Source organism: Pollachius pollachius, assembly GCF_949987615.1.
Source record: "Pollachius pollachius genome assembly, chromosome: 9".
Classification (NCBI taxonomy): Eukaryota; Metazoa; Chordata; class Actinopteri; order Gadiformes; family Gadidae; genus Pollachius; species Pollachius pollachius.
In genome coordinates, this window is record NC_136942.1 from 2925376 (window position 1) to 2935375 (window position 10000).

At 45.7% G+C, this 10000-nt stretch overlaps 1 protein-coding gene across 1 annotated transcript in view; it reads left to right on the plus strand.

Moving 5' to 3' along the window:
• kiaa1549la (KIAA1549-like a) overlaps positions 1 to 10000 on the plus strand; it is a gene marked incomplete at both ends in the record, with an annotated part of 56521 nt that overhangs the window by 35769 nt on the left and 10752 nt on the right. The window contains 5 exons of the mRNA XM_079742768.1: positions 2988 to 2995; positions 3124 to 3311; positions 5704 to 5867; positions 8784 to 8908; positions 9945 to 10000. The exon at positions 9945 to 10000 is cut by the window's right edge and continues 165 nt beyond it. Coding sequence (XP_079598894.1) covers positions 2988 to 2995; positions 3124 to 3311; positions 5704 to 5867; positions 8784 to 8908; positions 9945 to 10000 — 541 coding nt within the window. The remainder of the gene's footprint in view (positions 1 to 2987; positions 2996 to 3123; positions 3312 to 5703; positions 5868 to 8783; positions 8909 to 9944) is intronic.

Here is a 10000-nt window from a genome sequence, read left to right on the forward strand (position 1 = left end):
GAGAGAGAGAAGAGAGAGAGAAATTAGGGGAGAGCTAGCATCTTTGAGGCAGGGGAAAGGGATTTTATGAGAAAAGAAAAGTGTGAAAGCGGGGGGAGAAAACGGGGGAGAAAATGTAAGCAAGGGCGAGAGAGACGGACAAAAAGGTTGATTGGTTGGGGAATTAATCTTGCTTGACAATCACGTGTGTGTGAAATGCAACACTTCTCAATAACGGAGAAACCTTTTGAGGGAGGCAGAGAGCAGGAGGGGACGTTACGTTGTTCAGCTTCAAAAAACGAAAAACCTTACCTGGTGCACCTTTTCAGCCAAGGGTTGAAAACGACTTTGTGAAGGAATGTCGCAGTGTGCTTTGTTTCTAGGTAAATGCAGTCACCTTTTGGTTGATCAATATGGTCGGGGCCAGCTCTGGGTCCCCGAGGCGTGACCCCCAGCGTAATGACGGAGAGGGAAGATCGTGTCGAGCCTTTTTAAAATGGGAGGTCCAATGTGTCACTCCTCATGTAAAGTTCACACCTCAATACTCCATAATATCTAATGCCTTTTAGACACTGGCTATATTTAGACCGGCACATAACACTGAGTACCCCCCCCACCTTCATAATGCAAAGCCCTGTCCACCCCTCCACACACACACACACTCCTCTTCTCCAAACGTTCACTAACACTAACACATGCACGTAACGCACGTGCGCACACACACACACACTCAGGCACACTTGTATGCCTGTAAACCTGTGAACACCATATGCAATCAATGTCGCCCTGCTCCATTCATTTCTACCAGGATAGGGTCTGAACTGTCACTGTACATTATATCCGGCAGTATGAGACACACATTGTACACAAACACGTACACAACCGTGCGCGCACACACACTCATATATTTACACGCATGCGCATTGTATGAACCAGAGCTGAAGGCTAAGTGTATGCCAGGGGAACAATAATGTAGACTGTTTGTGTGTGTGTGTGTGTGTGTGTGTGTGCGTGTGTGTGTGTGTGTGTTTGTGCACGTGCTCTCTCTGCGCCACGTAGACTAGCCCTTAGGCGGCATAAGAAAGCGCAGACAGAGGAGATAGTTGAATGGATGACTTATACATTTTTAACGCTCCTTAGCGCTGAAATATCTTCACACGCACACACTGGGAATTGAACATGCATCATCGGATGTTTCAAAACGCCTTTTATGGAGAGATGCAATGTAGAGAAATCTGGGTTTCTTCCTTCAATTTGTTGTGTAACTTACATCCCCCCCCCCCCTCCTTCCCCTGGTGGCCATCTCTTTCTCACTCCCTTTCATCTGGATATGTAGTGAAGATAATTTAGCAACACATAGTAACAGATTGTGGCCTTGGACGATTCGGTTTGTGACACGTTGTTGGACGCCCCTGAAATGATTTGTGATGATGTCTAATACCCCTGACTCTGTGAGCTGTGTTTGCAGACTGATAAGGTCCTCTTATTAGCGCTATCTTTTCACAAGCACGTTTCTCTTAGTATGCATTCGGCCATGTTGTGTACACTAAGATAGGCCCATCCGGATGATGGTAGACGATGTCGACTTTGGAGTCGCTTGGAAACTCTCAAAGCTGTGGAAATTATTATTTGGGATGACCGACCATTCCGCTGTCAAAACAGTCCTAATCACCAAGGGCGTAGGAACCGGGGGGGTCGGAGGAGGCGTGTCCCCTCCAATATTGGAGACAGGCGCATTTGTCCCACCTCAAAATTATACCGGGGGGAGAAAAATGTTTTATTTTATTTTGAAAGCGCAACACAGCGTCTTGTCACCGCTTCTTATTCTAAAAAACTGGATGATTGAGCAATCAAAGAATTGATTTGATATTTATCAGTTCATTACTGCCATTCAAAATGTGTTTTCCTTTACATTTACAAATGTATCTTTTTAGTAGAATAAAATATATTTGTGAATTTTTTCAGTGTAGTTCATTTATGACATATTTCTGTTCAAACCATTAACGGATCTGTCAGGTTTCCGATACGTGTCCCCCCCAATGTTAAACTCATTCCTACGCCCCTGCTAATCACTATGCACTATATCCGCCCCAATGCCCCAAGTAGTAGTGAAAAGTGATTTGGACTTTCTCCTCTACAAATATCAAAGCATGATGGCAAAGAAAATAAAAAGCCTTTTCATGTACTGCGTTATTCAAACCGAAAAGCACTCTGCTGGTGTTGAGCGAAGTGACACTGAGGCGCTGACATTCCAAGAAAAGTCCGGTCACAGCAGATGTCAAACCAATTGACTGGCTGATGAAGTTCCCCCCCCCCCCCCCCCCCTTAAACACACACACACACACACACACACACACACACACACACACACACACACACACACACACACACACACACACACACACACACACACACACACACACACACACACAGACACAGGCCCTTGTGTTCTGTTTGCTGTCTCCCCTGCTTGTGGACCACCGTACGCAGTAGAAAAGTGCCAACATCCAGGGGAAAAGGCACCTCTGTGGTCCTCAGTGTTGCGAGTGTTTTGCCTTCATATTTAATTGATCTAAATAACAAGAGGGCTCCAGGGCAAAAATAAAATCCATATCATTTGTTTGGTGAAATGGGGACTTACTAAAGTGAGAGAGATGTTGAGCTTTTCTGCCGACAATTAATTTCAATTTTGTTTTTTTCAATTTTGTGCCTTGGCAAAAATGTTGTCTCTTCTTGTCAGCCTCAATCATTCTGTGTTAAGCTACAAAGAGCCGTTATTGCTATGCCATTGTAATTCCATGCGCAGCTGACCTCTTCACAACAACAACATTTGTATTGCGGCTGCATGCCAGTGTTTCGTCGATTAGTTTTCAATATTAGTTCATGCAGCGTTTGCTTTTCTCATCGTCGATGCAAAGAATGTGCTGATGTATTATTGCCATTTGTGGGTTCATGTCATGGCATGAGAACATCTGTTGAACTACATCCTCTGGAAATGCATTCTGAAGAATCCCAAGTGAGGTATACCTGCGTGTGTCACTGGGGTGGATGTTAGAGATGTTTGATGTCTCAAAATCGTTGAGGCTTCAACACGTGATGTGTGAAGTGACCTCTGACCCCTTGAATGTGTTCCGACTTTTACAGCCAGTGCAAGGCTTTGACTACGCCAAGAAGCACATTGGTCGGCCCGGCGATGAAACCACCTCTGTTACCAAGGAAACGCTGTTGCTGGCCCTCCCGGCACGGGATGCTCCCCTGTCATTGGAAAGGAAGGCCTACCAGGATGGGACAGCCAATAAGAGGCCTTCGTCCACTGATATGCACAAAGGAGGGTAGGGATGATCAGTGTTTATCTGTGTTGCTTATTTTAGTAGCCTTTATATTCTGATTGGTAGTTTTATTATTTGAACTTGTATTGGTTATATAAATATATATATATATATATATATATATATATATATATATATATATATATATATATATGTCTGAAAGGTTCTGTTATATATATCTATGGTCTCTCAATCTTATATATCTTATATTCTACATATCTCTGGAATCTTCTGTGTTCTACATATCAATTGTTTCTAAAATCCTCTATGTTCTACATGTCTACGTTCTCTGAAAGGCTTGTGCTGTTTGCTAGCAAGTGAAAACCGTAGTCAAGGATTCCGCGAGCAGATGTCGAACTCATTCAACAAGATCTGGAACGCAAAACTGGGCTTTGTCTCTGCTACTCGTGTTTGACATCAGCACACACAGAGAGATCCAAACGCTTGAGTGTCTGACAACTCGCCGTGGACCTTTCCAAGTCTGCGGTCGAATCGCTGCTGTATGAGCGACATGGACGAAGTCGTAGTACTTAAGGCTTGGTTTTGGTTCCATGTTGACGCAACGCAAGGGGGTTTACGGACCCATTACGTCCTTGCGGACCCTCCTTGCGTCCACCGCAAGGGCCTGACGTGCGCCTCCCAAAAAGTGTAACCTTGCGTCGAAGCGACGCAGCAGCAACGGCTGTGATTGGTCCGCTAAAGTTAACCCAACGTAAATCCGACGCAGAACCAAAGCAGGTTTACGACTGCGTCGAAGCGACTGCATAATCATTGCGTTGCGTCAACGTTGAACCATAACGATGCCTTTACATACTTCCTGCCATGAGATCACACAAGCAACGCACCGACCCCTAGCGCCAGGCGTGTTAGGCTAACTAGAATTCAATGTATCTGTGTTGTGTTTTTCCCATTCGATTAGCTAAGAAGCTATCAGTCAGCCGGTATAATAAAGATGCACTTGTTCTAGTGAACGGGTGGAAATGTAATAGCTTGGTGTTGGAGGAGCAAATGGGAATACGTGCATTAAACAGGAGTGCACTTTAGTTTATAGCTCTTCGATGTTCACCCCCTGGCCCATTTTCAGATCATTTCCAGAGCCTGTTGTCAGTTTCCAATGAATAGTGATGACCAGAGGCAGCAATCAGCAGAATAGAAAAGTAAATAAGGCATAAATGTTTATTAATAATGATATTAGCAACAGCCTCAAACTCTCACTCACACACACACAAACACAAACACAAATACACATGCGCGCGCGCACACACACACACACACCAACACACATGTGTCCACCCACGCACACACACACCCATAGGAATAACGTGTTTGAGAAAAACACATTCAAGGTCAAACTGAATTCCCATATATTTTCATATATTTATAAACCACTAAAAGAATGATCTATTGCCTTTTTTGTTTAAGTGGTTGACCAAGCCATGCATATTCATAAGCATGGCTAAAAGTCGTGCCATGGGAGCCATTAAGCGGAACAGTGAACGTGTAAATGGCTGTAGAGAGCTTTGTTGTGTGCATTGTAACATAATCAGCTTACAAAATGGACTCGCAATTATCTCGTTTGGGGGAAAGGATATGCAGTGTGCACATAGGAGTGCAGTGGTTAGCCATAGGGCTAGCACAGGAATAGCATGGTGGAACGACATCATCCTCTTAACAAATAAAGGATACGAAAAAAACACTCACTTCCAAAGGTTACCACATGCACACAACAAAACAACTAGACGTGTGAGGTTGAATGGAAATAGGTATTATTCCAAGAATGAGAGAGAGAGAGAGAGAGAGAGAGAGAGATGAAGAGGGATAAAGAGAGATAGAGATTAATTGCAGTGAGATCATTTCTCAGAAGGAGTATTCAAACTGATATAGCAATGGGGGGGGAACAAACAGGATGTGACCTATCTTCACTCTAAACACCCCTCTAATTGTTTGCCTCGTTGTGCAACACATATGGTAATCCGTGCTTTTGCTGCCAATGTTTTTTTAATCGCTGATACAACAACCCTAGTACACAATCTTTCTTGACTGTGTGTCTGTGTGTGTGTGTGTGTTTGTGTGTGTGTGTCTGTATGTGTGTGTGTGTGTGGTTGTGATCCAGACCGCACCACCTGTGACAAGATACATGGCCTGGGGCTATTTGTGTGTGTGTGTGTGTCTGTGTGTGTTTGTGACTTACGTGTGCATTCAAGCGCACGTGTGCAAAATTTCAAATCCTTTCCTACATGTACAAACAAATCGCCTCCTAATCTCCTTTTGCTTCTCCGCCTCTCCCTTTACCTCTCCTCTCCTCTCCTCCTCTTCCTCTCCTCTCCTCTCATCCTCCTCCTCTCCTCTCATCCTCCTCCTCTCCTCTTCCCTGTGTTGCCATGGCGACGGGCAGGCGGTTGCCGAGCGAGGAGGGCGGCTCCATGTCAAGCGATGGCTCCGGGAAGCTGAACACGGGGAAGTCGTCATCGACGCGCAGGACCCTGACAGCCGGCAGCGTGGTCGGCAGCAGCATCAAGACGAATGGCAAGGAGGAGCTCCACAAGAGAGGCAATAACGGTGAGGGGGGGGGGAATCAGTGTGTGTTAGCTCCCAGGGGAGGGGCGGGAGGAGAGTAGGGGAGGGAGAGGGGAGAGACAGAAAGAGAGGATGCTGCTGGTGGGTGGGGAAGGGGAGGATTGGAAGGTAGAGGTGAAAGTTGTTTCCAAGAAAGAGGGTGGTCCAGGGAGCAGACAGAGGGCAGAGGTTTAGTGGCGACGCGGAGGATGGTGGCAGAGTAACAGGTAACGTTAGTGGACGAGGAGGAGGATGGTGGCAGAGTAACAGGTAACGGGAGATGTTGCACAACAGATCGAAAGGTTTGGGCTAGGCTTTTATCAAACATCCAACGCTTCCATCGATCGCTGTGCTTGCAACCAGACTCCAGACGAGACCGGACCGAGTTTACTTTTAGCAAAGCTCCATATTATAAACTTCTAGCATTGCAAACGTTTCAAGAGAAAACAATTTTATCGACGGATCCACTTGGCATCGCATCTCATCCGTGTATACATGATATCAACATGAATCCCTCGCGGCATTCGAAACTAGAAGTAATCAAGTCCTCGGAAGTCGATACAGTTTGTCCCATGCTCATGCTCACTTTTCACTTGGAAACACACTTCATCGCACATGTGTGAGAATGCTATCTCACTTTGTCTTTAATGACAACAGGAAATTAAACCGTTATCCACCTACTGTTCACATCCATAAATAAATAGATCTCTCTCATATATATGTTGTTAATGCCTGTATTATGTCACCAACCAACTGCACGTTGGTTCAAAATATTGTCCACTAGCAAGTGTCTGATTAATAACACAATCCATCCACTTACATATTTTTTACTTCTAGTTTAAACCATGTATTCTACTTCCGCAACGCCCACAGAATTCATGAAGTCAAAGAAGAGTCAAGAGATTTTACATAAGAAAGTCTAAGAAAACAAAGTGAGGCAGGTTTACAAAGCAGAAGTCTCTCACGATTAATTTCAGATTGAGTTCATAGTTTAGAATGGAATAATAAATGATTGTCATTTATTTCCCCTTCGTTGATGTCAGAACCCTTTGCTTTCCCTGTACCATTGACCTTGTCCTATGCATGACCTCTTGGAGGCGTTTTAAAAGCACTGGTGTGACGTCCATTTTAAGCTGCCACATTAACAGCTTCTTATCAGCCACCTTTTAATCTCTCCTCTGAAGAAGTCTCTCCTAAAAACCTCCTCCCCAGCTTTCCACCGCTCTGCGGAATACCCCTGCATGACAACGATGAGAGGGATTAGCAAACGCTAGAGACCCATCCGGCCCTGAGACATCACTCTTGTGATCACCATCGTTGGCCATGTTAGGGGGGCAGAAAGTCAGAGCTAATTCTTATTTTGAAATTTCTCTTTAAGTCTTTTCTTAAGTCTATCCAACTCTTTCCACTATCCTACTTTTGTAACATACCTGATGTGACGATACGATAACATGGTAAAATTTATAATAATGGTTCATTAATTAATCCTTAGGTAACATGTGTTCATGCACTAATAATCATTAATTTACCGTTAATTAACAGTATACTAATGGTCTTAATGTTAATGAAGATATTGGTGTCCTTTGTGCAGACCAACACTCTGCACAAAGGTCTAGTTAACCTGACCAACACTCTCCAGAAAGGACTAGTTAACCTGACCAACACTCTGCACAAAGGACTAGTTAACCTGACCAACACTCTCCAGAAAGGACTAGTTAACCTGACCAACACTCTGCACAAAGGACTAGTTAACCTGACCAACACTCTGCACAAAGGACTAGTTAACCTGACCAACACTCTCCAGAAAGGACTAGTTAACCTGACCAACACTCTGCACAAAGGACTAGTTAACCTGACCAACACTCTCCAGAAAGGACTAGTTAACCTGACCAACACTCTGCACAAAGGACTAGTTAACCTGACCAACACTCTGCACAAAGGACTAGTTAACCTGACCAACACTCTGCACAAAGGACTAGTTAACCTGACCAACACTCTGCACAAAGGACTAGTTAACCTGACCAACACTCTGCGCAAAAGACTAGTTAACCTGACCAACACTCTGCACAAAGGACTACTTAACCTGACCAACACTCTCCAGAAAGGACTAGTTAACCTGACCAACACTCTGCACAAAGGACTAGTTAACCTGACCAACACTCTCCAGAAAGGACTAGTTAACCTGACCAACACTCTGCACAAAGGACTAGTTAACCTGACCAACACTCTGCACAAAGGACTAGTTAACCTGACCAACACTCTGCACAAAGGACTAGTTAACCTGACCAACACTCTGCACAAAGGACTAGTTAACCTGACCAACACTCTGCGCAAAAGACTAGTTAACCTGACCAACACTCTGCACAAAGGACTAGTTAGGCATGAGAGGGAACAGCTCCAGCTCTGCGTTGTGTTCTTTTTGTGAGCGCCAGCAGCATGGCTCAGTTGGGAGCTAACCAGAAGCCATTAAAGTCTTCAATGAGGCGCTCTGCCATGTGATATCAGCCAGGCAATGAGTCAGCGACACCAGGACCACAATCACAGCTCCACACACATTCATGCTCTCTCTCTCTCTCTCTCTCTCTCTCTCTCTCTCTCTCTCTCTCTCTCTCTCTCTCTCGCTGTCTCTGTCTCTCCGCTCTTCCCAGCAGAAGCACACACACACACGCACAACTAAACACGCACACACGCATTGATGGGCGCACACAACCAAACACAAACACTTAAACACACACAAACACACACACTTAAACACGCGCACACACAAACACTTAAACCTGCACGCACACACACACACACACACACACACTCAAACACACAAACAAACTCACTCAATCGTCCCTGTGTCTCCAAGCTCCGAGACTGATGGTGAGTGTGGATAACCGAGTTTGTACCTACCTGTGACACCCCCACCCCCAGATCCCTACGAGGACCACTCCGGCTCGCTGCGTCTGATCACCATCAAGCCCATGACGGCCCAGCCCACCTACTCTTACCCCTCCTCGTCGTCCCACAGCCAGGACTCAGTGGTCGTCAACGGGGAGGTGAGCGCCACCCAGGCCCTGTTGGGTGGGGGGTGGGGTCGGGGGAAAGGGATGGCGGTGAAAAGGGTACCGCCCGCTATGATGTTCATTCTTTGTTAAGACTGTTAATATTTCGTGGTTTGTTCCTTGACATCTTACTGCGTGTCGTTCGACCATGTTTCCTATGAACATTTTAAATGACACAAAATGATAATGATAAACATAACAATAGTTGATGCTAACGATTGTAAGGAGATGACGGGGGGGGGGGGGGGGAACATGAGGATAGACCCAGTCAAGAGAGCTCCGTGTGAGAGCCATGAGTGCCATCAGTAACAAAGGCTTGGACGTCCTTGTGCGACATGTACACTGTGTGTGTATGTCTACTTATTATGTGCTAAATAACACACACGCACACACACACACAAACACGCACACGCGCGCACGCACACACACATGCCAGAATTAGCTCTAGGTGTTTTCTTTGAAGATTAAATGTGAGGCAATTTGTCAACCTCGCATACCAGAGATTATAAGCGCTGACATTAGCATATGTGACGCTGGGATTGTGCTGGGGTGTGTAGTCTCCTTCGGCTTCAAAGTTTGCTTCTGTTTTTTCCTAAACCTTTGGATGAATCTCGTTTGCATAATCCCTGCGAAGCAGTGATGTGCCTCGTGCTGCCTCCGTGCCTACTAGGGACATTTCCCCCCCCCTCCCCCCCCCCACGCTTTAAGAAATTCTATTTCGGTACCCCCCACTAAAATAAAACCTTTGAGTGAAAAATTTCATCAAAACGCTGCCGAAGACACGAAATCGTTCCAAACCGCGTGAGCGTGCACGCGTACTGTGTCAGGTATCAGCCCTTAGTGTTGGGTTCTACATGGCCTTCCATGGACGGCTGGAACAGGGCTACGTACAGCACACTGAGGTTGTATTGTGCCATTCGGTAGGAGACCCAATGATGCCTGTGTGTTTACGTCTGCGCGTGTGTGTGTGTGTGTCTGTGTGCGTGCGTGCTCATGCGTGTGTGTGTGTGTGTGTGTGTGTGCGTTGCAGTCCAACCACAGCGGGCTGAAGCAGAAGTCTGACATCGAGCACTACAGGAACAAGCT